The sequence below is a fragment of the Rutilus rutilus genome (genome assembly GCF_951802725.1).
Source record: "Rutilus rutilus genome assembly, chromosome: 22".
Classification (NCBI taxonomy): Eukaryota; Metazoa; Chordata; class Actinopteri; order Cypriniformes; family Leuciscidae; genus Rutilus; species Rutilus rutilus.
This window is the reverse complement of record NC_140227.1, coordinates 32,505,588-32,533,087: the sequence shown is the minus strand read 5'-3', so window position 1 is coordinate 32,533,087 and position 27,500 is coordinate 32,505,588. Positions and strand designations below refer to the sequence as shown.

The following is a 27,500-nucleotide window of genomic DNA, read 5'->3' as shown; positions in this document are numbered from 1 at the left end:
CACATTAAATCACATGTATTATATAAGCCTATTTTAAGTTCAAAATGTTGAAATTAGAAAAAAGTTGATTAGTTTGCCTGATTATTTTTGTCGTTGTTTAATATTTCTCAAAACAGCTGTCAAATATGAAATGTTTAGTTTAGCTACTTGCACCTTATCTCGCACTTTATGACCGTTATCAGCTGGAATTCGCTCTCAGCGGCTCCTGTGAACATAAAGCCCGCCTCCTTTGATTCAATTTGTCATTTCAGACATTTTGACATTAGTGAACGGTGACAGACCAATGACAGCTCAGATGAGAAGATTATGGTGCTGTGCAATAAATAAATACCTTTGCAATTGATCCAAATGATAGAATGCAGGTTAGATTAGGGAAAATACTCGTCCAGAACGGTTTCGTTATCAATCTCACGTATGCTGTGTCTTACTGAGAGAAAGCGCTCTAAACTCGGTCCTGGAGCCACTGTCCTGCAGAGATCGGCTCAAACTCAACACTCCTGTCTGGATGTGTGTAGTATGCCCAGTAAGACCTTGATTAGCTGGTTCAGGAGTGTGTAATTGGGGCTGTAGCTGAACTCTGCAGGACAGTGGCCCTCCAGGAGCAGGACTGGACACCCAAACGATTCAGCACGCGAGTAAACTGTCCGAATCATTCAGACTGATTAACGAACCATTTACCATTCACCCACCAATTCAACGGAGACTATTGTTTTAACTGGTTTAACCTGCTGTGCGTCTGTTCACCGTCCATCATGTGCTCTAACACCTGCAGCATCAGCCGATTCATTGACTTTGAACTGCCGTGTTATATGAAGAATATTGTTATTTCTGGCTGCCTTTCTCCGTTTGGCTTTGGTTGCCATATCTATGAGCTTATCTGGCCTTTGAGAAAGTGAATGTTTGAACTCTGGTGTATGCTAAATGAAAACAGGTGAACAGGTTTATGAATGTGTCAGGTGTATCTAACCCTAACAACTAATGACCAACTTTATTTTGGATATAATTTTTGCTATTGTACATTTTCTTCTTCTAACTGTTTGTCTTTGCTTAACACAGCTGGAGAAGAACAACAAGGAGGTTGGAAGACACAGTAGAGGAACTACAGAATGAATATGGAGAGGAAACAGCATTAAAAATGATCAAGTCCATAGTGAAAAAAATCAGAAAAAAGCATATCAAATGTAGGAAAATATTTATAATTTACTTTGTTAGTAGTCAATATGTTTCTCAATCTTCAAAAAGCTTTATTATGATATTTACATGGTTTTGGTTGTGTATTTAATAGTTAATTTCTTTAACAGATGGTGACGTTCAAACGCTGAGCGTTCAAACACATTCTGGAAACATGACAAATCAACAGCCTAACAACCTTCCACAACAACAGCATAATAATAATAATACTAATAACAATAATTCTACATCACTCGGACAGCCATTAATTCAGAACCCTAATCAGCATAACGTCTCAATTGACCAGAGGAATGGCGGGTCAATAGTTGCTCCAATCATGGTAGAAAACACAATATATGGTGATGTTAACATCAATGCGGTGAGTGTCTGATAATTTAAGAAACAGTTGCTTAGTTAAAAAATGATTTGTTAGTTATATACAGTGAGGAAAATAAGTATTTGAACACCCTGCTATTTTGCAAGTTCTCCCACTTAGAAATCATGGAGGGGTCTGAAATTGTCATCGTAGGTGCATGTCCACTGTGAGAGACATAATCTAAAAAAAAAAAAAACCAGAAATCACAATATATGATTTTTTAACTATTTATTTGTATGATACAGCTGCAAATAAGTATTTGAACACCTGAGAAAATCAATGTTAATATTTGGTACAGTAGCCTTTGTTTGCAATTACAGAGGTCAAACGTTTCCTGTAGTTTTTCACCAGGTTTGCACACACTGCAGGAGGGATTTTGGCCCACTCCTCCACACAGATCTTCTCTAGATCAGTCAGGTTTCTGGGCTGTCGCTGAGAAACACGGAGTTTGAGCTCCCTCCAAAGATTCTCTATTGGGTTTAGGTCTGGAGACTGGCTATGCCACGCCAGAACCTTGATATGCTTCTTACAGAGCCACTCCTTGGTTATCCTGGCTGTGTGCTTCGGGTCATTGTCATGTTGGAAGACCCAGCCTCGACCCATCTTCAATGCTCTAACTGAGGGAAGGAGGTTGTTCCCCAAAATCTCGCAATACATGGCCCCGGTCATCCTCTCCTTAATACAGTGCAGTCGCCCTGTCCCATGTGCAGAAAAACACCCCCAAAGCATGATGCTACCACCCCCATGCTTCACAGTAGGGATGGTGTTCTTGGGATGGTACTCATCATTCTTCTTCCTCCAAACACGTTTAGTGGAATTATGACCAAAAAGTTCTATTTTGGTCTCATCTGACCACATGACTTTCTCCCATGACTTCTCTGGATCATCCAAATGGTCATTGGCAAACTTAAGACGGGCCTTGACATGTGCTGGTTTAAGCAGGGGAACCTTCCGTGCCATGCGTGATTTCAAACCATGACGTCTTAGTGTATTACCAACAGTAACCTTGGAAACGGTGGTCCCAGCTCTTTTCAGGTCATTGACCAGCTCCTCCCCTGTAGTTCTGGGCTGATTTCTCACCTTTCTTAGGATCATTGAGACCCCACGAGGTGAGATCTTGCATGGAGCCCCAGTCCGAGGGAGATTGACAGTCATGTTTAGCTTCTTCCATTTTCTAATGATTGCGCCAACAGTGGACCTTTTTTCACCAAGCTGCTTGGCAATTTCCCCGTAGCGCTTTCCAGCCTTGTGGAGGTATACAATTTTGTCTCTAGTGTCTTTGGACAGCTCTTTGGTCTTGGCCATGTTAGTAGTTGGATTCTTACTGATTGTATGGGGTGGACAGGTGTCTTTATGCAGCTAACGACCTCAAACAGGTGCATCTAATTTAGGATAATAAATGGAGTGGAGGTGGAAATTTTAAAGGCAGACTAACAGGTCTTTGAGGGTCAGAATTCTAGCTGATAGACAGGTGTTCAAATACTTATTTGCAGCTGTATCATACAAATAAATAGTAAAAAAATCATATATTGTGATTTCTGGATTTTTTTTTTTTTGATTATGTCTCTCACAGTGGACATGCACCTACGATGACAATTTCAGACCCCTCCATGATTTCCAAGTGGGAGAACTTGCAAAATAGCAGGGTGTTCAAATACTTATTTTCCACACTGTATATACTGTATTTATGTATGAGTATTTTTTGTTTTGTTTTTCAGCCTGTGGTGTCTCACCCTACCTCGGTAAACGAACATGGTAAGATCTCTTGTTGTAGAACACTGTGCATTCATAAGCGTGATGCTCCTGTTAATAATATGACTTTCCAACTTTGTCCTGATTTTTAGAAATTCTTCAGAATGTAAGGAATAAGATGAAATCAAGAATGCTGTGTAACACTGAGAGGACTTTGGAGGGAAGTGCACCACAGTCGGTCTCTCTAAACAAGATCTACACTGAGCTGTTTATCATCAATGACGAGACTGACCCCATCAACAGAGAACATGAGATCTGGCAGATCGAGATGACACATGATTTAAACACATCAGCTCAGAGACTCATAAACTACAACGAAATCTTTCAGCCGCCCACAGATGAAAATATAGCCATGAAGACCGTTTTAACTAAAGGAATTGCTGGAATTGGGAAAACGATCACCGTTCAGAAGTTTGTCCTTGACTGGGCGAGCGGAGAAGCCAATCAAGATCTAGAGCTTGTGTTTCTGCTGCCGTTCCGAGATCTGAACTTGCTTAAAGGAGAAAAGAGTCTATTTGACTTGCTTTGTGACTTTTGCCCTGAGTTAAAAGAGGCAAGACAGATCTCTGAATGGATCTGTGCAAGGAAAGTTCTGTTCATCTTAGACGGTCTAGATGAATTTAAAAAGGATTTGAACTTTCAAAGCAGCCTTTTGTCGGATGTAACTAAAGAAGCCGCAGTGGATGTCCTTCTTGTAAACCTTCTGCAAGGAAAACTGCTTCCATCCGCTCACCTGTGGATCACCAGCCGGCCGGTCGCAGCTGGACAGCTTCCGAGGGAGATCTTCTTACGTGGATACATCACACAGATCCGAGGATTCAGAGACGAGCAAAAGGAGGAGTACTTCAGGAAGCACCTTGAGGATCCAGAGCTATTCCAAGACATCATCTGTCACCTAAAGTCTCAGAAGAGCCTGTGGATATTGTGCCACATACCTCTGTTTTGTTGGATTTCTTCGGTTGTTCTTAAAGACATAATTACAGGACAAAATAAAAATAGGAGCATGCCCTCAAATCTGACGGAAATGTACATCCACTATCTGCTCATTCAGACCGGGTTGAGCCATAAAAAATATCAAGGGAATGAACCGTCACAACAAGACGCTCTCAAGCAGCACAAAGAGCTGATTATGAAACTGGCAAAGCTGGCATGGCAGCTGAAGGAACAGAACGTCGTCTTTAGAGAAAAAGACTTGATGAGCAATAAAATCACTGTTGATGAAGCGCTTCAATATCCTGGTGTCATTACCTGTGTCACAGAGTGCAAATTTGGATACATCAGGACAAAACTTTACACCTTCGTCCATCTCAGTGTCCAGGAATTCTTTGCAGCCTTGTTTGTGTTTCACACATTTCTATCAAAAGAACAAGACTCCCTGAAATTAACAAGATCCAAAAAGAGGCAGAAGTCTAATTTGTGTGATTTTCTCAAAGAAGTGATTGATGTGGCCTTGGAAAGTGAAAATGGACACTTGGATCTTTTTATCTGTTTTCTCTTTGGGATTTCTGTCGATTCCAGCAGAGATCTACTTGAAGTACTCCTGCCTCCATCATGGCCCAGTGGTTCAGATGGTCACAAGAAGGTGACCACGTACATTAAGTCTTTGAGGAGGAAAGGTCTGTCCTCTGAGAGATGCATTAGTCTTGTCCGTTGTCTCGTTGAGCTCAAGGACACGTCATTTTTGCAGGAGATGCAAGATCTCGAACGCTCACGGTCCAAAGAGCCCCTCACACTGTTCCAGTGCACGCTTCTGGCTTACCAGTTTGTGATGTCAGATATGAAACACGATGAGTTTGACCTCAGGAAGTACAACATCACTTTAGAAGGGTTTCAGAGATTCGCCCCAGCCATCACAAGCTTCAAAAAGGCTCTGTAAGTATTAAGATGTAGTAAATGTCTTTAAAATGTATCATATGATGTTCTTGGTTAAAGCTGAATGCATCACTGACAGGTTCAAAGGAAGCGGATTTACAGAGAAGCACTGTGAGATCTTGACGTGTTACCTAACGTCACCAAACTCTCACCTGATTCATCTTGATCTGAGTCACAATGATCTGGGGCGGTCCGCTCTGAACCATCTTTCCACTGCGCTCTGTGATCCCAACTGCCAGATTCAGATCCTGAACCTCAGCCACAATGACCTCCAGAGTCATGACATGGAGCTGATCAGGGATGTGCTTTTAGGAGAAAATGTGAATCTGAGATGGCTGGAGCTCAGCGACAATCCTCTAGGAGATTCAGGAGTGAAGATACTTTCATCTGGACTGCAGAGCGCGAACTGTCATCTTGAAGTTCTGAAGTAAGTCAAACTAACCAGGGCTCAACGCTGAGGATTTGTTCTACTGGCTCGTTGGCTCACATTTTAACCACAAAAATAAATTAATACAACTATAACTGTTTTTGATCCATGTAACCTTCTGTTCTATTACATAAGGTTATGAAATAAAAAATTTAGATACCAGTGAAATTTAAATACCTCATCAAAATCTACTAGCCTAACGTATATAAATTTCAAACATTATTAAATATAAATATATCATAAACATTATAAGGATAAGTAAACAGTCAGTAATAAAGTGTGAACAAATAAACAATGAGCAGGTTTGCTGTCACTTTGGCCGCATTTACATTACATGGTTCAAGTGACCCAATTCCATTGTTCCGCTCCCATGTGGCACAGATCGGATGTGTCCACGAATGTGTGAGCAGGAAAAAAGCACATGGATTCCGATATTCTCAGATCGTTTTAAGGCCTCATTCATATGTGGAAATAAATGTGATGTGAACCGAATACCTGCATTTGCGTCTGCCATGTAAGCGGACAGATCGGATATTCCCGCCATTGCAAGTCATGACGTCAAATCAGGTGGACACCAACCGTGATCACATGACTCTTTTCAATGGCACAATGCAGGACAAAATCTCAACCCAATGTTGTGCTGACCTTTAAAGATGGTACGGAAAGCCAAAGCTTGTATTATCAATTAATCTGCGTCCATTGCAAATCGCGCTGCTTTTACTTTATGCCTGAGCTTTTCCGGGTCAGTATGGCTACCTTTGGTTGTTTTGACAAGTGTTCATTTATACAGTGTAAATTAGATATTGGATATGGGTCACTTTTAATGGTCATCAGAAAAATCAGCCAACAAATCATAACAAGACCTGCAGTGTAAATGCGGCCTTAAAGATCTCATGCATGAATCTAATAAATCGACACAAGCATTTTCTTTCTGGACTGTTTGCATTCACTTAAAGGTACAATATGTACGTATTTTGCATTAAAATATCCCATAATCTCAAGGCCAGTGTTATATATTTTGTTAAGTTGATTACTTACAATATCCCAAATGTTTCCAACTATTTTTAAATCGTGAGAAAATTGCGATTTTAACCAAGGAAACGGGGCGTTAGAGCAGGGAGGAGCTGGGAGTCGCCACTCAGTTACGTCATATCCGCGTTACCCTCGGTTTCCGCTCGCACTGCGTGGAGTCCTGGACAAATGCGGAAGTTGTAATTGTAGCGTCTATCAAGCAACAAATGTTAGCTTGTTTCGTGCAGTCGTTATGGAACACAATTATTCTTTACCGATTGCAGCTGGTTCTGTCAACAAAGCTTGCTTAATTTTATATTTTCCAAATGTAGCATTCGGTAATAGTTATGTTTATGTAAGGGAAGTATTATTGCTTTAGATTTGTGTTTAGTTTATTGACATTGTTTATCACATCTGGGGCCTGTTTCAGAAAGGAGGTTAAGTGAAAACTCTGAGTATGTTAACCCTGAAATGAGGGAAACTCTGGGTTTTCTGTTTCAGAATTGGAGGTATGTTAAACCCGAGAAAGCAGAGTAAGTCAAGCCCGTTTCTGAAAGAGAGGTAACTTATACTCAAGAGTCAGTTACCATGGTAACTTACTCTGTGAACCTAACCTGGTCGGGAGCAGGCTTTCTTCGGTAAACCGAAAGTTTCTTTCGGTCTCCTCCCCATTTTTTAAAGAGGAAGTGGTGTTTAAACACCTCATTCATTCTTTCAGTACATTTTTATTAATAAAATTAATCTTTTATTAATAAATAAAATATTGCTATTTTTACTGTTGTTTTTTTTCAATTTTTTTCAATTTTAAATAGTTGGAAACATTTGGGATATTGTAAGTAATCAACTTAACAAAATATATAACACTGGCCTTGAGATTATGGGATATTTTAATGCAAAATACGTACATATTGTACCTTTAAGTGAATGCAAACAGTCCAGAAAGAAAATGCATGTTAAATACACAGAATTGTACTATAGTCTATGTAATATTTAATGCAATTAAATCAGATTTGACTTTAAATAACAGAATTAAGAGTAATCCCTTTAATTAAATTACAGTATTTAGATTACTTGGTAATTAATTACACCTAACTGTATAGCAGTAGGCCTAATTAAAATGTAAACTTACGCATTGACTCGAGCAACTATTTTCTTTCAAGCTAACTCTCTGTCCTTCGCTGCTTTTTATTTAAAAAGAAGAAATATGCAGACCTCTTTTTGTCTGGCGCTGTTGCCATGGTGACTCATAATATCTGCACTCCATTGATAATGGCTTTTTATAGTTGTGGTGCACGTGCTTAACTCAGAGTAGGTCAACTCAGAGTTGATTGAACTAACTCATTTCAGCTGTTCTGTAACCGAAAACTCAGAGTTTCCCATCTCAGGGTAAGTCAACTCAGAGTTCAAGTTTTAACTCAGAGTTGTTTGAACCTCCTTATTGAAACATGCCCCAGGTGTTTATGACCATGTAAATAAATATAGCATGTGTTTTACATAAAGATTAATCAGTATTTTGGCAAATGATGTGGGTATGTTCGAATGTACATTTACAACAATTGTTTAGAACACGTAAAACTGCGCCGCGTTATCACAACAATGAATTCGACATACAGTAACATCTATGATAACCAATTTAGTATTAAACCTTAATTTTCTTGCGGTTAATTCATTTTAATGAAATAAAAGGGCAACCGCGACGGCACAAAACAGTTAAAAAATGAGAGCTCGGATCCACCGGTTTTCTTTCTCTGAGTCCAATTTTCTCTCCAGTCTCTCTCTCGTTCCAGCGCGGCTTATAAGCGGTCTCTCCACGCGGATCACTGCAATAAGACACAGGTGTTCGTCATTTGCACTTGACCTACTTGCGGGACGCTCGTCTCTTCTCTCTCCCATTACAGACCGCACTGAACCATGCCCCCCTTGCCACAAAAAGCATGTCATTATAAAAATAAAACTTAACCTCATCCATGAACATGATTTTTCGATTCCCGTCTGACTGATTTACATCCACGGTGGAGTTTAACCCTCTGGGGACCAAGCTGTTTTTGGGGTCCTTGAGATGTTCTGACATGCCTTGATATTTGTGCTTTTTTCAGTTATTTATAAACATGTTAATGGCAAAGGTGTAAATTCACTCTATATAGCACAAACAGGGCTACCATAATATGCGAGCAACGTGTATGTAGATGTTTGTATTTTTAAGAGAATAATGTTTATGCATGAAAATCATCCTGCCTAATTGTTCACATAAAACACTACATTGATTTAAACATTGTAAAACAGTTTTTTTGTCAGAAGAGGTTTATGCGTGGGAGTGGTAATGGGTCATCAATATTAATGAGATTCAGACCAGGGGTGTGACATAGACGCTCCCCCAAATGCTAATGGGCCATCAAGTGAGGCAGCCTTAACAAAGAATGAGGAGATTCAAATGTTTTGTTTTTCAATCTGTTTTATTGTAATTTTGTTTAAAGTTGAAAACTATTTTTATCATATATTTTACAGAGTACTATTCCAGCACATGCATAACTGATGGACATTTAGCAATGCTGATAAAGCAACACAATATAAGCTCTTTTATATTAACATTACCAATCAATAATTGTTATATTGTGCATATAACAACACATTTGTTGCAAAGCCACACAGGCACATATAGGCTACATTTGTATCATCACTAAGTATATAAACAAAATGTAACTAACATCTGTAAAATAGTAGGTAAATATGTACTTACTCTTTCTGATTTCTGACTGTGTTGCTAAGCGCACTCCGAGTTGCAGGCGGAGGTAGTGATGAAGCTACATTCCTTTTAAAAAAGTTGAAGAATATTATTACATAAATATAACTATAGTAGCATTAGTCTATAATGAATAACTGATGTAAATAATTTTAGACGCGTGCAATAAGCCTATATGCGTGTCAATGGGCCATTACCGGAGAGGCACGCCGCAAACATTAGCCTAACACATTTGTGCACTTCATTAACTGGGTATATTTACACATTTCAGCACATTTACACACATTTACAACTGATATTTGCGAGCATGCATCGTTAATGATAATGAGGCAGCATTTATATAGTCAAAATATAATCTAAACACCTACTAGGCCTCCTTTCTAAAATAATTTCTAAATTCTATCTTTCATACATAATGATCTAAACATATCATTTAGGCTACACATACAAATACAAATTTCCTAACCAAGGGGTGTAGCATATGTACACAAAAAACAAACAAAAAAAAACATTTTTGACATTGAAATGGTACGATATATTAAATTCATGGTATAGATATGCACTTTCATTAGATCGTGTTGAATATAGGTAGATATCAAATGTCAATACTCTGGATGGCAAGTCCACCCAGTATAATATGTAAGCTCATGTTTTGAATAGCTTGTCAACTAATGCAAGTAAGAATAAATACTTACTCATCCGAAATTCTATCCACGGCTGGATCAATTCGCACTTCAAAATACAAACGGTCGTCATCAGAGTAGTCGCGCTCCTCTTCTGATGAAAATCTGGACTCTTCGTCGCTAGTATCCAGGACGAGCTGAAGGGCTTCCGCACCGGTGTACCGTGTCATCTTCCCAACGCGCAGGTGACGAAATGATGAAACTTGAAGCGTTTAATGCATTTGCTTGGGGGCGTTTACCTGTTTTGCATAGATGGCTTAGCACATTATCTTGTGAATAGCGCGCTCCGTGAGTAGGCGTGAACGAATTAAAGTCAATGAGCTCGTAATGAGCTTGACTGGAATCGCTCTCTTTTTATACAGATTTCAGAAGCTGATAATATTTATTTTTTATATAAATTACTTCATTTAAAAGCTGCGATCTCAAGCTTTATGCCCGTGGGGCTGTTTGCCTGTTTGACTGAATTTTCGCCGAGTTATATATCATTTTCGAACGCGTTTCAAATGGGAGTTTACTGACAGAGAGAAGGCAGAAATCGCATCATGTTAAAGTTTCTTTATTTGTCAAAAAGCAAAACACTTTATTTTTATTGTGAGTATACAGAAAAAAAATAGAAACTGAACAGGATCGATTGATGTATAACACGAAAATTAAAGATCAAAATTAACAGAGCATTTTGTGTTTATTTTTCATTGCTAAAAAAAAAAACGAGCAAAACGCGCAGGCGCGTTTTTGGTCCCCAGAGGGTTAAAACGACAGTTCCCATCATTCCACGCTCCTTCACATCGTCATCAAGCTACGCCTTTGTTGTTGTTTGGAATGTAGCGCCCTCTAGCGGCAAAACATTCTTGCATATTGTACCTTTAAGAAACAACCGACTGTGTTTACAAGGATGCTCGCCAAAGATAGTATTTGGACATTAAAGCGCAAGAAGAGGCAGAAGAACTCAATTCGGTGTTTGGTTGAGAGAGTTTTCTTTTGCATCGTCTTACACTTGAATGGTTTAAAATCGCCAAAAGACTTTTCCACTAGTTCTTATTGTCGAGCCCTGCTAGCCCACAAACAACAGGGTCTAAACACAGACAAAGAGACAATATGCTGATCTGAAAAAAACTGCTTTTGCTTCATAGACTTTCAGGCTGTCAGATTAAAGGAGTTCATCAGTTGGTGTCGTCTTTGAAAGACAATTCTTCATCTCTGAAAGAGCTGGATCTGCGATATAATCATCTTGGAGACATCGTACAGGAAACTCTAAACCTGTGCTCACTGAGGTACTGTAGCATGACTTGAGTCCCAAATGGACTTAAACTATGCACTATGTACTTGTTTAGTGTATGAGTTTTATAAGGTTATGTTGTCATCCAGAGTATAATATTCATGTTTAAAAAAGTTCTTGTATAACAGTGGTTCTATTCTTACCACTCTTCTCTGACTAGAACTGGAGGAGTCTGCGGTCACCAACCAGGACTCGACAAATGTGAGTTTAAACATGCTCATTACTGTTTTCAAATCACCATCAAGATTGTACGCTAAAATTTGATATGTATTTGTAGATGCTGTAACGGCTTTACCGTTTTTAACACCTTTTCTATTTCATTTTAATAGGTTTGTAGACATGCAGATATTTCATGTGTTTCTCTAAATTAACAGGAGGTCATAAAAACCTGCCAGTGTAATTATGAATGAATTATTCCATCTCAAATGATTTAAAAAAGCATGTGTGACGCCCCGTATAGGTCAAAGGACATAACATGGAAAAAAAAAATTAAATGATAAAATGTTTGTCCTTTGACCTAGACAGGGCGTAACGTGAAATTGGGGGCTCGTCCGGGATAGAAAACAAACACGTTCCACAACAGAATAAAACACAGAAACACACCGAAAGGGACGTAACACATGGCTTCCCAGAAGTACATTATGTCCTCTACCCACATGCATATGCTGACGGGAACTGTTGATGCTAATCTAATAAATCTGTTTTTAGATGGCGTCACGCTCACCTTTGACCCTCAGACAGCTAACGGACACCTCCATCTGAGCGAGAGCAACACTGTGGCCACTCGTCAGAGGGAGAAACAGCAGTTTCCAGATAATGCAGAGAGATTTGACGTGTGCAACCAGGTCCTGTGCCGCCCGGCGCTGTCCGAGCGCTGCTTCTTTACGGTGGATGTGATTGGGCCAGGCACGGATGTGGGCGTGGCCTGTGAGGGAATCGAGAGGAAGGGAGCGGGTGATCGAGTGCATCTGGGACGCAATGAGATGTCATGGAGTTTATATTGCTCAGATAGTGTATGTGAGGCTCATCACAACAAGAAAACTGTATCAGTTCCACTACTGTTCTTCGGGATATTCGGCGAGTCCGTCAGGAAACTCGGCGTGTTCCTGGACCGGGAGGCTGGTTCTGTTTGCTTCTATAGTTTGAGCCCACAGATGAAACTCTTGTACATGTTTGATGCAGTTTTCCCTGAGGACCAGGACCTTTTCGCTGCGTTCAGGATTACAAAGCCAGACCGTTCAGTCAATTTAAGACAAGAATCGCTGTAACTATATGTGGAATGACCTGCAATATTGACCTGCCAGACCTGAACCCTCTCAGAACCAGCGGCAAGTGTTTAAACTGTTGATGAACACTGAACCTCTGATTCTCCAGCAGAGTATTGTTTAATATGACAATTACTGTAATCATGTACTGTATCATTTCATGTGTTTTCACTCAAAACTGTTAATGTTTCTAAGCCAAACCAGTTTAATTTAATAACATAATAAAGACATGAATTGAATTGAGTCTGGTTTCTATTTATTGGACTGATTCTTCTAATCTTTTCTAATATAAGTTAATATAAATATAATATACAGTATATAGTCTCGAGTCGCACGGGTATACCTGTGGCAATAGCCAACAATACATTACATGGGTCAAAATTTTGGATTTTTCTTTTATGCCAAAAAATCATTAGGATATTATGTAAAGATCATGTTCCATGAAGATATCTGGTCAATTTCCTACCATAAAAATATAAAACATTTATTTTTGTGAGTGAGTGCAGCACAATCGGCAACATAAATGCACAACTTTAAAGGAGATTTTCTCAATGTTTCGATTTTTTTTTTTTTTTTTGCACCCTCAGATTCCAGATTTTCAATAGTTGTATCTTGGCCGAATATTGTCCTATTTGTGGTCCAGGGTCACAATAATCCTACAGCAGCTTATGTGTGTTTGTATTGATTTAACTGTGTAGCTACTTTATATGCACTGATCTCTTCTTATCTTTGCAACAGCGTCAGATGTTACGAGGATTTGAAGAAGTCCATACGAGTCTTTCATTGGGTTGCGCTGGGTTGTTAAAACGGGCTGAGCCTCGTTTATTCTGCGGTGAAGCGTCACTGTAAACAAGTCACATTAAAAACACAGCAGTGCTAAATAATGAGTGTATGAGTGCAGATCTGCAGTCACCAGTAGAGGACGCCACCGCTACCAACATAACCACTGTTCAAGACATCAAATGGAACAATCATTCATTTTAAGTGCTACTTATACAAATGACTTAAAGAAGAAAGGCTGGTTATTGCATCTGTGGCTCCATTAATAGTCTGCATCACTTTTAAGACCCCTCGTCTGCGGTGACTTGTAAATGAGTCACTGAGTTTGAAGTGTGATGTCAGTCTGCTTCTGTTCCTCTATCACACACGTCTCGTGCCGTTAGGAAAGGGTTTGAGATGGAAACATGTAGGACGTGATCCGAGATCATCTGCTCTTCGCTGGAGAGAATGCGTGTTCATTTCTCTCTCACACACTCATTTTGGGTGTGGACGCGCGCCAGAGCTTGCAGTGTTCAATCACAGCACACACACACACACACACTGAGCTGATGACTGTTCAATCACAGCACACACACACACACACACACACACACACACTGAGCTGATAACACATCATAAACCCACACATGTAGATCACAGATCGTGTTCTCAGGTGTTTCAGGGACTCGCCAACACAAACGTTTTGCTAACATTCTCATTAAGTTATGAAAACAGTATTTCTGAATGTACTTAAATCCTTGAAAAAAACTACAAAATGTATTAGATATGTGAACATTAAGGAAACGTATCATTCTTCAAACATTATGGGAACGTTACTTTTTAATGTTCCCTAAACGTTACGAAACAAGTAGCAACATTTAAAAAACATTAGATGAACGTCCAACTGAGACGTTTCAGGAAAACGTTCCATGAACGATGTATAAATAATGTTTTTGTGCTAATGTTTTGAGAACATTATTAAAGACCAGATCAGTTTGAGTGAACGTTCTGTTAATTTTACTGGAAGAGCGTTTCTTCATAACTCTGAGAGAACATTAACTCAAGGTTGCTAGTGTGATGTCAATGTGTTTTTAGCATGTTCATATGTGTTTCCCAGGTGTGTTTCCCAGGTGTGTTCTGCACCTTTACGTCTCTGTGATCTTCTGACCTCCATCAATGTGTCTTCAGTAAGTGAAAAATATGTCAAAATTAATTCTGAAATGGAGCTGCATGTTGAGTTGAGGGAAGATTCAGAGTGAGTGTGTCTCTTTAAAAGTGCACTTTATGAAACGATTCAGTGAAAAAAAAAAATCGCTTGACTTTACATAAACCAGAAGAAAAAAAGAGAAAGTGAGTGAGAGAGCGAGAGAGAGAGAGAGAGAGAGAGAGAGAAGCAGCTTGTGGTCAGAGGTTTAACTCTCTCTCTCTCCGTCTCACACACTCTCAGTCGTTCTCCTGCTCTCGTCCGCTCACACGGGCCGCTCGGACAGGTGAGTGTAAAGCCTCTCATTCCTCTAATGATCACAGATATGAAGTTCTTTATTTGATTGTGTGTGTTTGTCAGCTGGTTCCTCTGATAGTTTTCTCTCATCTCTCGGTGTCTCTCAGTTTTTATTAGATTCACTAGGATGATTAATAGTCTATTTGTGCATCAAATTCTCTCACTCCTTTTAAGTTGAAGAGACAGTTCAGCCAAAAATTATGATTCTGTCAACATTCACTCTTTCCTCATGACTTTCTTTCTTCTGCTGAACACAAAGATAATTTGAAGAATATTGGGCATAAAGCAACATTGGTGTCCATCAACTTTCAATGTATGAAAAAATAAATAAATAATAATAATTAGACATGTCTCAACATCTTCTAAATGAAGACAGAAGGTTTTATCACTATAATTCTCAATCTGCCGTGACCTTTAGAGTCGAAGCGCTGCAGTTCTCAGTGCTAATTATCAGTGTTTCAGTGGAATGTGTGTGTGTGGGTTTATACGCCTGTGGTTTTGTTCTGGTTGCTGATATATAACACACAACACACATCTGTAAATGTGACGACGACGGCCTCTCAGACCACTGAAATACACACACATGCTGTGATTTCACATCGATGGCAATGATGCTCTTCCTCATTATTTCTGCCTTGTGTTCCAGTACAAACATTCCCAAATCAAGATTTACATAAGAAGCTACACTGACTTTTGATAATAAGTTTTGTTTTCTGATATACTGATCAAAATAAAGTGCTTAAAACAAGAAGAAATATCTGCCAACGGACTGAGGAAAAATTATCTTAATTCAAAGGAAAAACAAGATTGTTTCAGATATTTAAACAATACTTAATTTTTCAGTAACAAGACTGATCTTCAGCCATCTTGCATCTCCAGTAAATGTATGTCTGGTGCTCTTTGTGCATCGGTCAAAAACTGAAATGTATTATTTTATTTAAATTAAATGAATGTACTATATTTTAGTTTGATAATGGTTTTTATTTAACATTTTGTATTTTTAGGGATTTTATGGTACAAAATTATATTTCCGCTATATTTATAATCCATTTATTCACGTTTTGAGCATAGACCTGAAAAGTACGTTTCCATCTTAAACTGTGGTAAATCTTGAATGCTTTAGAGCGACAGACTGAAGTTTGATCTCTTCAAAGATACTTGGCAGATTATTGCTTAAGTGAAAAAAGTTTTAAAAGGTGAACTTAAAAAAAGTTACAGAATTTTACGTTTATTGTAATGAAAAATTACTCTAAAAGTGTGAGAAAATCAAAGCCATAAATCTAAACAAGTTGTGTTCAAAATTTGATCTTGATATCTCAGAAATGATCTTTCAGTGAGATGTTGTTCGGCTGCAGTACCAAACGCTTCCACTAGAGGAACTTCGTGTCCATTAATTTCCAATGTGCTCATTTCTGACCGCGAGGAGCACAAGTGCGACTGTTGTTTTCAGGACCATTTAATCTTTTCAAATCATGTCCATGATTTTTTTGTGTTCACAAAGCAAGTGGCAAAACCTTTACCAACTTTCGTACCATTCCGATGAAGAACAAAATTCTACTAATGTTTTTTTTTTTTTTTTTGGAAGAGCGCCGAAGAGCACCAGAGGGTTAAGGATGTTTAGATATTTGTGCTGGAAACCAAGACAAACATACTGAGGAAGAAGCTCATATTTCCAGTGTTGCTCCGGCTCAGATCCACAGTGGAGCTGCACTCTTCACTTCTGGTTGAACTGTGCTGTATTTTATCTTCTCTGCTCTGTGTTTTGGTTTAATTGCTGCTAGCAGGTCATTAGCTGGAGAAGGTTGGTTTCTGAACTCATCCGCTGGGATCCGAGATGCTCTTCCAGCTGCTACTCCTCAGTGTCTTCGCCCCGCTCTGGCTCGCCGCTCCGGGAGTCCAGGTGCGTCTGGTGGGCGGCCGGAGCAAGTTCGAGGGTCGCGTGGAGGTGTTTTATAACGGCGAGTGGGGAACCGTGTGTGACGACGAGGTCAACATCAAACTGGCCAATGTGGTGTGTCGAGAACTGGGCTTCTCTCGGGGACTCACCTGGGCTCACAGCGCGAAGTTCGGCGAGGGTCGCGGTAAGATCAGAGTTCGAGTGACTTCTTTCATGTTCCTGTTCTTGTTGTGAATGATTCTTCATTGGCAAGAAAAAAAATCATTAGAATCAGGGTTTGAAATTCACTTTTTCACTCACCGGCCAATTTGGCTACTAAATTTACTGGCCATTCAGAACTTCTACTAGCCAAAAAAAAAAAAAAAGAAAGAAATAAACCAGATAAACTACGTCACAGCTATATATATATATATAATATTTCATACACGTGTCAGTGCATATTTGGACTTTCAGTTTGTGTTTTGATTGGTTCCTGTTTTCCTTTGTTCTTTTCCCACCACTCCTTCGTTTCTATGGTTACTATCATTATGAGTTCATTTGTCCCAGCTGTGTATGATTAATTATCTCGTTTCTGTTTGCTATTTAAGATGCACCCTTTCCTGCAGTCTTTGTCTGATCTCCTCGTTGTGTTTGTGTTTTCCCTGCCTGTCAGCTTGTTCCAGAGTACTGTTATTAAAGTTTGAGTTTGTATCTATAATCGAGTCTTCAGTCTGTTCCTGAGGAAACCACAGTGTGACAGAAGATCGGACCAACCCAAATGGATGAACGGGTAATGTTCATCTCCGTGGCTCAGGAGAGCCAAAACCTTTTAGAATTGTCAATGGAATTTCTCTGGCTCGCCATTTCCAGCTCCCTCGAAAATAACACCTTGAAGACCCTGTTCCAGATCGGGGACTTTCCAGCACCCCATTAACCTCCCAGACACCACAGGGCTGGACTGGAGGGAAACCTTGATTCGGTGTCTGGAAAGTGTTGGGTCCATTCCAGAGTCTCGTCCCAAGATGGTCGCCCTTCCAGAGCCCTCGGTCAAGATGGCCACGCCAGCGCCCTTTGTCAAGATGGCCGCCACCACGCCAGAGCCCTCTGTCAAAATGGCCGTCACCACGCCAGCGCTTTCTGCCAAGATGGCTGCCGCCACACCAGAGGCCTTTTTTCATGATGGCCGTCGCCACGCCAGAGCCTTCTGCCAAGATGGCCACCGCCACGCCAGAGCCCTTTGTCATGATGGCCGCCACCATCGCCAGAGCCCTCTGCCAAGATGGCCGCTGCCACGCCAGAGCCCTCTGCCAAGATGGCAACCGCCACGCCGGAGCCCTCTGCCAAGATGGCCGCTGCCACGCCAGAGCCCTCTGCCAAGATGGCAACCGCCACGCCGGAGCCCTGTGCCAAGATGGCCGCCGCCACACTTGAGTCTCCTGTCTCCGTCCTCGTCCAGAGTCCAGAGGAAGTGGATTTATTAGACTTCGACACTGAAATACTCTGTCTTCCTCCATCACATGTTTTATCTGTCTGCCTGGAACTATCTGTCAGTTCCAAATTCCCACCCAGCCTCCCTCTCCCACCTCCTCCCAACATTTCCTCATCCCCACCTCCGCTGCTTCCTAGTAGTCCCTCAGCTCACCCTCATTCTAACACCAGTGATGTGGGCTCACCACAGGTCTGCCAGTCTCCAGCTCCATCATGGTCTGTGGATCCCCGGTCTCCACCTCGGCCCGCCGGTCCATTAACTCCACCTTGGCTCTTATCTCCACCGTGGCCCATCCGTCCACCAGCTCCGCCTGGCTCCCTCGTCCCTCTGGCTTCGTCTTGGTCGTTCGTCGACCTGCCCTCACCTGGACTATACTCCTCCGGCTTTGCTTCATCCCTCTGGCTCTGTTGGGCTCCTCACTCCCTCCAGCTCCACCGTGGTCCTCTGTCGCTCCGGCTCCACCACGTCCCTCTGGATCCCCGCCTGCACTGCGTTCGCCAGAGCCGTCTGCATCGCCATGTCCTTCCGGATCCTCAGCATCGCCTTGGCTCGTCGGCTCTCCTTCTACACCCTGGTCTCCTCTTCCATCTGCTCCGCCTCCATCAGTCAGCCCGCTGGAGTCCTCAGCCCTTTCTCCACCATGGCTCCTCCCTCTATCGGCTCCACCATGGTCTCCCGAGCCACTGGTCCCCTGAACTGATGCCACTGTCCTGGAGGCGTCCCGTTCTGCCACAGCTATGCCCTCGTCAGCCTCCAGGGCGCCCACCCCTTTGGATGTTTTACAGCGCGAGTATGTGCCTACCGGGAGGGCGGGGAAATGTCACGTGTCAGTGCATGTTTGTACTTTCAGTTTGTGTTTTGATTGGTTCCTTTTTTCCTTTGTTCTTTTCTTGCCACTCCTTCCTTTCTGTGGTTACTATCATTTTGAGTTAATTTGTCCCAGCTATGTATGATTATCTTGTTTCTGTTTGCTATTTGAGATGCACTCTTTCTTTCAGTCTTTGTACAATCTCCGTTGTGTTTGTGTTTTCCCTGCCTGTCAGCTTGTTCCAGAGTACTATATTAAAGTCTGAGTTTGTATCTATAATTGGAGTCTTCAGTCTGTTCCTGAGGAAACCACAGTGTGACGCATGCATTAATTTCTCAGTTAAACAAAATCCTCATCCATTCCAGCCATCTCCTCCCTTCCTCTTTCATCCTCATCAACAAAAACATATTTTAGGTGGACAGATCAATACAGTACAAAGAACATCCCAAAAATGTAGGATGTTTTAAATTAATGTCTTTTCTGTTAACCAAATGCTTTTTAATCTTCGCTTTTGCTTCAGTGCAAATGAACAAGCACGCCGTTATTTCTTGCGTGGTGACATGTGTTCAAGTAAGCCAGATATGAGCAGATTTTACGCAATACACTGTATTTAATATATCATGATGACTCATGATTGGAGTATTTGTGCTAAATCTGCGCAGATTTGGTTTACATGAACTTCCCCTGCAAAGTGAGTAAACACAAGTAACCTGCCAAATTGGCTAGTGAATTGACAGTGTTAACCACCACAGTTGATTTGTATGTGGATTTGGCAGGTGATAATTTCAAACCCTGATTATAATGTAAAATAGAACGTATTGAACTGATCTGAATAATGACACTATTGTCTTCTGTATAGCTTATATTGCTGTCAGTGTTTGAGTGGCTCTCTGTCTGTTCAGGTCCGATCTGGCTGGATAATGTCTCGTGTTCGGGCAGCGAGAGCTCACTGACAGACTGTCAGTCTAACGGTTGGGGTGTGACTGACTGCACTCACGCTGAAGATCTGGGCGTCATTTGCAGTCCGGACCGTCCCAACCAGGGTCACATCCCACGTTACCAAGAATCAAGTCCAGCTTCTCCACCTCAGCCCTCCAGTCTGCTCTCGAACGCTCCCGCCAGATCACCCGCCAGCTCACCCGCCAGTTCACCCCGCCAGCGTGGGCACGAGATCGGGCTCCAACGCAGCAGCCAGGGCCCGTCCTCTCCTCAGATCCACGGACACCAGATTCAGCTGCGCAGGAACGGGCTCGAGAGCGTCGCTAACGGCCTGCCGCGCGGACACCAGCTGCCGGACTTCCTGCGCAGCCGGGCCTCGTTCAGACGCACACAGGAAGTGACACGCGATCAGAACACCAGACTTCCTGAGAGACCAGAGCCGGTTCACAGTCCTGAGCCGGAGCACAGTAACAGGATGGATCTGGACTTCACCAACACAGACGAGCAGGTCAGAACTCATCCTTCCCTTGGGTCATTTTGACCCGATTACTGTTTAACTATTTTACTATTTATTTTTTATTTATTGATCAAATGTAGTAATTTAAATGTAAATAAAAAATATCAAAATCTTCACAAAAAAATGCATTCAAAAATTTAAAAATATGATCAAAACGAAATAAAATAAGCTTTCTGGACCAAAATAAATGTATAATTTAAGGGCTTCGGGTCATTTTGACCCGTGAGGGAAGGATGAGGGTTACTGTTTCTGAAAGAGTCTCTTCTGCTCACCAAGGCTGCATTTTTTATTAAAAAATATGATACTTTTAATACTTAAAAAAACTAAACTTTTTAGATAATATATTTAATATCTGTTTCTCTCTCTCAGTTCACTGCATCGGCCCAGCTGGAGGAAGTACGTCTCCGGCCAGTTCTCGCCGCCACACGAAACTCTGCCATGGTAACAGAGGGCGTGGTGGAGGTGAAGCATGCTGGGAAATGGAGGCAGGTGTGTGAGTGGGGCTGGGACCAGAGCAGCAGTCGTGTGGCGTGTGGCATGCTGGGATTCCCTTCAGCAGGACAGCATGACACACGCGTGTATCGGTGAGTATGTCATGAACTGGCGTGTTCTGATGATTCATTTTCTGATTTATATTCTGATGATTCATGTTTTGATTCGTGTTCTGATGATTCGTGTTCTGATGATTCGTGTTCTGATGATTCATGTTCTGATTCTTGTGCTGATTCGTGTGCCAATTCCTTTGCTGATTCGTGTGCTGATTCGTGTGCTGATTCGTTTTCTGATTTGTGTGCGGATTCGTGTTCTTATGATTCGTGTGCCGATTCTTTTGCTGATTCGTGTTCTGATGATTCTTGTGCTGATTCATGTGCCGATTCCTTTGCTGATTCGTGTGCTGATTCGTTTTCTGATGATTCGTTTTCTGATGATTCGTTTTCTGATGATTCGTGTTCTGATTCATGTGCTGATTAGTGTTCATGACTTCATGACTTCATCGTTTGTTTAACTGACTTCACGAACATGCTGTGAGCAAAAATTTGACTTACTAGTGAGACTAGTCCAAGCAGTTTTTACAACTTGGACTAATCTAGACTAATCTAAAAAACAGGTTCAAAGGAATATTCTGCTACTATAACTTTTACATGGATGATCTGCCTTGGTCAGTGGTTGGTTTAGGCGGTTGACGAACTGAACTAGCAGATGATCCAGACTTGGACATGATACAGCAGCTGAACACCAACACCAGTGTGACCATCTTAGACCGTCTGAACATCACTGTTGCCTTAAATCACCAACCCTCGCTGAAAACGGTGACTTCTGTTTGCTTGATCAGCGTCAGTGTGAGATTTCAGGCTCCTGTTGTTCCGCTGCTCCTCTTTACTGTGCCTTTCTAAACGTGACTGGAGAAAATAACCCTTCCATCATGAGACTCTTAAATATTCCATAGACTGTGTGATTAATGTCAGATTCAGGAATAGCAGCATGCGCTAAAACGAGCTTGTCCTCTAATCGCATGTAATTACGTGATTCCAGTGGAAAAACATCAGCTGTGTCTCGTCTGTCTCCTGGCATCTCTCTGGCGGGATCTCAGAATATCCCAGAATATCCCAGAAGATCTCAGAATATCCCAGAATATCCCAGAATATCTCAGAATATCTCAGAATATCATATAATATCTCAGAATATCTCAGAATATCATATAATATCACAGAATATCTCAGAATATCATATAATATCTCAGAATATCTCAGAATATCTCAGAATATCATATAATATCTCAGAATATCTCAGAATATCATATAATATCACAGAATATCTCAGAATATCACAGAATATCATATAATATCTCAGAATATCACAGAATATATCAGAATATCACAGAATATATCAGAATATCATATAATATCTCAGAATATCTCAGAATATCATATAATATCTCAGAATATCTCAAAATATCACAGAATTATCTCAGAATATGACAGAATATCTCAGAATATCTCAAAATATCACAGAATTATCACAGAATTATCTCAGAATATCACAGAATATCTCAGAATATCTCAAAATATCACAGAATTATCTCAGAATATCACAGAATATCTCAGAATATCACAGAATATCTCAAAATATCTCAGAATATCCCAAAATATCACAGAATATCTCAGAATATCTCAAAATATCACAGAATTATCTCAGAATATCACAGAATATCTCAGAATATCACAGAATATCTCAAAATATCACAGAATTATCTCAGAATATCACAGAATATCTCAGAATATCTCAAAATATCACAGAATTATCTCAGAATATCACAGAATATCTCAGAATATCACAGAATATCTCAAAATATCACAGAATTATCTCAGAATATCACAGAATATCTCAGAATATCCCAAAATATCACAGAATATCACAGAATATCTCAGAATTATCTCAGAATTATCTCAGAATATCACAGAATATCTCAGAATATCTCAAAATATCACAGAATTAACTCAGAATATCACAGAATATCACAGAATATCTCAAAATATCACAGAATATCTCAGAATATCCCAAAATATCACAGAATATCACAGAATATCTCAGAATTATCTCAGAATATCTCAGAATATCCCAAAATATCACAGAATATATCAGAATATCTCAAAATATCACAGAATATCTCAGAATATCTCAGAATATCACAGAATATCTCAGAATATCTCAAAATATCACAGAATATCTCAGAATATCACAGAATATCTCAGAATATCTCAGAATATCTCAAAATATCACAGAATACCTCAGAATATCTCAGAATATCTCAGAATATCACAGAATATCCCAAAATATCTCAGAATATCTCAGAATATCCCAAAATATCACAGAATATCTCAGAATATCTCAAAATATCACAGAATATCTCAGAATATCACAGAATATCTCAGAATATCTCAAAATATCACAGAATATCTCAGAATATCTCAAAATATCACAGAATGTCTCAGAATATCCCAAAATATCTCAGAATATCTCAGAATATCTCAGAATATCTCAGAATATCTCAAAATATCACAGGATATCCCAAAATATCTCAGAATATCTCAGAATATCTCAGAATATCCCAAAATATCACAGAATATATCTGAATATCTCAAAATATCACAGAATATCTCAGAATATCTCAAAATATCACAGAATATCCCCAAATATCACAGAATATCACAGAATATCTCAGAATATCTCAGAATATCCCAAAATATCACAGAATATCTCAGAATATTTCAGAATATCTCAGCGAACAGGGAACGTTCTGTCATTAAGTTATGAACAAACGTTCTTCCAGTGACGTTAATAGAGCGCTCGTTAATACAGCTGTCTAAATTAATACATTTTTATCTAACTGTGATTAGTATATGTACATTTCTGAAATGCATAACTTAGACAGTTTCCTCTGATAACAGATCACTGTAAACTGTAATGTGGACTCATGCACTTTCTGTAAAGCTGCTTTGAAACGATGTGTATTATGAAAAGCGCTATACAAATAAATGTGAATTGAATTGAATTAATAGAAATGTTTGCAAAAACGTTCTCCAAGTGTATTTTTGTAAAGTCTCCTGCCTTCCTCTTGCTGTAGAGTAAACTCAACACGATCTCTAAAGCCACAGAGTCTGAGTCCTGCCGTAAATAACCTGCGAAACACAGGCTTGCTCAGTCTTTACACAAACCTCAGTGTGTTTTTCTGGCACTTCTGCCCTGCGCTTCAGCTTCTGTCTCGAGTCGAGTCAGCTTTATTTATACTGCGCTTTTCACAATACTGACTGTTTCAAAGCAGATTTACAGAGATTACAGGACAATAATGCAATAAAGTTTGTGTCTAGAAGAAATTAGCGTCCCAGTCCAGCTTAAGTAAGTTCAGTGATGCTTCATTTTTGCTGTAAGAAAGTTATTAATTTAGTTCATTTATATATGATGTCGTCTCAGTTCAGTTCTCATATCTGATCAACTTTCTCTCATCAGCGCGTGTGTTTTCACTGAAATCAGCCGCTTCTGTTCTTCTTCCTGAGCGCAGTCATAACACTCAGCGCGTGCCGGGGAATATCCTGATGTTTGGAGGAAGCGTGTCGGGATCTGCCCTGTAATGACTGAGACTGATTAAACTCATTAACCGTCGTCTTCATCAGTGACTAACGAACCCAGAGACCCTCCGTCTCAGCACTCAGAGCCTCGGGACCCGAGCTGGATCATGTGTTCTGCACCGTTTCTACTAACAAATAAATATCTTTTACACTGGTAAAAATAAAAGCTCCTAAAGGGTTTTTGCGGTGATGCTGCCACAGAACCTTCCAGTCATCAGTTCCTAAAAGAAACTAATAATCTAAAGATTTTCCACTGTAAAGAAGCTTTTGTGGACTGGAAAGATTCATGGAAGTTAAAGGCTCTTCATGGAAACATCGATGCCAATAAAGGAGCTTTACTTTAGAAACTGTGACTGTTTCAGTGCAGAATACAAATACTAAAAATCAAGAGACATTTACAGGAGATGCAAAATCGATGCCGCCTTAGAAACTTGAGTTTGTGCTTTAACCCTCAGAGAGTCTTCGGTCACTTCTGACCGAAAAAAATTCTGTTTTGAATTTTAAAAAATCACAGCTTCATCGGAAGGTTATGATACTTGGTGACTTTTATGGCATTAGGTATGTGTATGCAAAAAAAAATTGAGGTCATGATCCGAGCATGCTAAGTGGTCGTAAAAAAAATAGTCACACTCAGTGCCTTCGGTCAAAAATGACCGACCCATAGGAAATGAATGGGAAATTTACAAAAACACACAAATTCTCTGAATTTTTGTCTGTACAATCTACAAATCGGCCACGATTCTAAAAAAAAGTACACAGCAGTAAAGGGGTGACACTCTGCAACATCAAGAGTGCAAAAAATTCACACCCACCCACACACACACACATAGAAACACACTTTTATACACATACACACCAATAAATTCAGATTACAAAAAATCTGTTTTGAATATTTAAAAATCACAGCTTCATCAGAATGTTACGAAACTTTGTGACTTTTCTGGCATTAGGTATGTGAACACAGAAAAAAATTGAGGTCATGATCCGAGCATGCTAAGTGGTCGTAAAAAAAATAGTCACACTCATGGTCTTCGGTCAAAAATGACCCCCATAGGAAATGAATGGGAAATTGAAAAAAACACAAAAATTCGCTACAAATCGGCCACGATGCAGAAAAAAAGTGCTCAGCAATGAAGGGGTGAAACTCTAAAACATCAAGAGTGAAAAACATAACATAATTAATAATTATAATTAATATATATATATATAATTAATATAATAATTATTAAAATTATTAAAATAATAATTAATAAAATGTTATAAACCTTGGCAAAAAGTATTATTTGACAATTTCTAAAAAAATACAATCAATCCACATCTTAAAAGTAAGTAATTTGGTCCAAAAACAACTAGAATTCACAAGCATCTCCATTTAGAGCTATACAGGCATCTAGTGGTAAACCCATGCAATAACATGATTTATTTAATTTTATATTTAATAAATTGATTTATTTTTTTTATTTTCATTTTTTTTCTGAAAGCCTAGTCTCTATTTTAACCGAAAATACAGCATAGAAAAATAAAATAAATAATAATAATAATAAAAAGAAAAAAACATTATTTTCAATGGCAAAAAATGGACTATAAATATTGCATAAATATTAATAAGTTCAATCAAATTGTCTCAAAATACTAAATTAAAAAGAATAAATATTATAGAACAAAAATAAATTGCATTGGTTTTTACTGGGATGGAGGAAGTTTCATTTTTAGGTGTCCGGTCACTTCTGACCGGGAAGGCACTGAGTGTGACTGCTAAACGAAGACTCTCTGAGGGTTAAACAAATATCTTCCAGTGGGGTCAGAAGAATAACCTCGCTTTCCCTTTGAATGAAAAGTATAGGTCTGACCCTGACAGATATTAGTTCTTATTTTGCTTCTTATATCTTTCGTATCCTGAGAATGTTGATATGCTGGTTGCACTGGAGTGGAAACGAGACAAAATCCTGAGGAAGAAAGTGCTAGTCTGCCGTGTAGAAGTGAGTATTGTTCTGTGAAGAGCTGTAATTTATTCCTGGTTTAGTCTCTGAGGGTCTGACTATATTAAACCGAAGCCGCAGTGATCCTGAGTGATGTTTAATAGCCGGGTTCGCTCATGTGCCCGGACTCCACCCGCCTCATCCCGCTCCTGCTCAAACGCTCTCGCTGGGAGAAAAGCACCTCGGAAGAAACTCTCACTGCTTCGCTGATTAAATGTGTTTTCGTTTCAGGGCATGAAAGCAATTAAATCTTATCGTTGGATCTCTATATTTAAACATCATAATTTACTGCTCCAGTCTGACACGAACGCACCGAACTGCCAGTTAGATTCTCTGAAGAGGAACTTTAATAGAAGGATGTTTGCTTTTGATGACGAGACTCCCAGTGTTTTGCACAGAACAGGTTGTTAAAGTGACTCTCTCTGTAGGAACGATGATTGTCCAGTTGAAGAAGCGTCTGTGAATGTTGATTTGCGTCTGATGATATAAATGTTCTTCAGAGATCTGTGGAAGAGAAGATCTGAACACTGACGATGCGGTTGTTAATGTCTCTTACACACAGAATCCTCACTTGTCACACAATTTCTGAAACCTGACACTCGAACACCAGAAACACACACACACACCAAATCTGCAAAAACACACACTAATTCTCGGCCTTCGACTCAGTTTTCAATTTCATAAAACACTTTTTGCAAACCACAACACACACAAACACACACATACACTCCTCACACACACACACACACACACACACACACACACACACACACACACACACACACACACACACACTCACTCCTCACACACACACTCACACACATTCATCACACACACTCACACACACACACACACACACACACACACACACACACACACACACACACACACACACACACACTCTCACTCACTCACACACACACACACACACAC

The 27,500-nt window shown here is 40.0% G+C and overlaps 2 protein-coding genes across 3 annotated transcripts in view; both read left to right on the top strand.

Annotated features, from left to right (window-relative positions):
* Positions 1–12,811, top strand: part of LOC311282085 (protein NLRC3-like) — a 13,656-nt gene extending 845 nt beyond the window's left edge. Inside the window, exons 2-9 of the mRNA XM_084395643.1 lie at positions 1,057–1,181; positions 1,302–1,549; positions 3,265–3,301; positions 3,391–5,170; positions 5,250–5,597; positions 11,162–11,302; positions 11,468–11,508; positions 12,016–12,811. Of these exons, the coding sequence (XP_084251769.1) occupies positions 1,057–1,181; positions 1,302–1,549; positions 3,265–3,301; positions 3,391–5,170; positions 5,250–5,597; positions 11,162–11,302; positions 11,468–11,508; positions 12,016–12,575 (3,280 nt within the window). The 3' untranslated portion in view covers positions 12,576–12,811. The remainder of the gene's footprint in view (positions 1–1,056; positions 1,182–1,301; positions 1,550–3,264; positions 3,302–3,390; positions 5,171–5,249; positions 5,598–11,161; positions 11,303–11,467; positions 11,509–12,015) is intronic.
* Positions 12,812–14,763: 1,952 nt separating this feature from the next.
* LOC311281848 (lysyl oxidase homolog 4) overlaps positions 14,764–27,500 on the top strand; it is a 31,354-nt gene continuing 18,617 nt past the window's right edge. Inside the window, exons 1-4 of one of the 2 annotated variants that reach the window (XM_084395176.1) lie at positions 14,764–14,821; positions 16,617–16,913; positions 19,908–20,452; positions 20,831–21,045. In XM_084395176.1, the coding sequence (XP_084251302.1) occupies positions 16,667–16,913; positions 19,908–20,452; positions 20,831–21,045 (1,007 nt within the window). In that variant the 5' untranslated portion in view covers positions 14,764–14,821; positions 16,617–16,666. Of the gene's footprint in view, positions 14,822–16,258; positions 16,914–19,907; positions 20,453–20,830; positions 21,046–27,500 lie in introns of those variants that run through there. The other variant, XM_084395177.1, reaches the window with a different exon arrangement.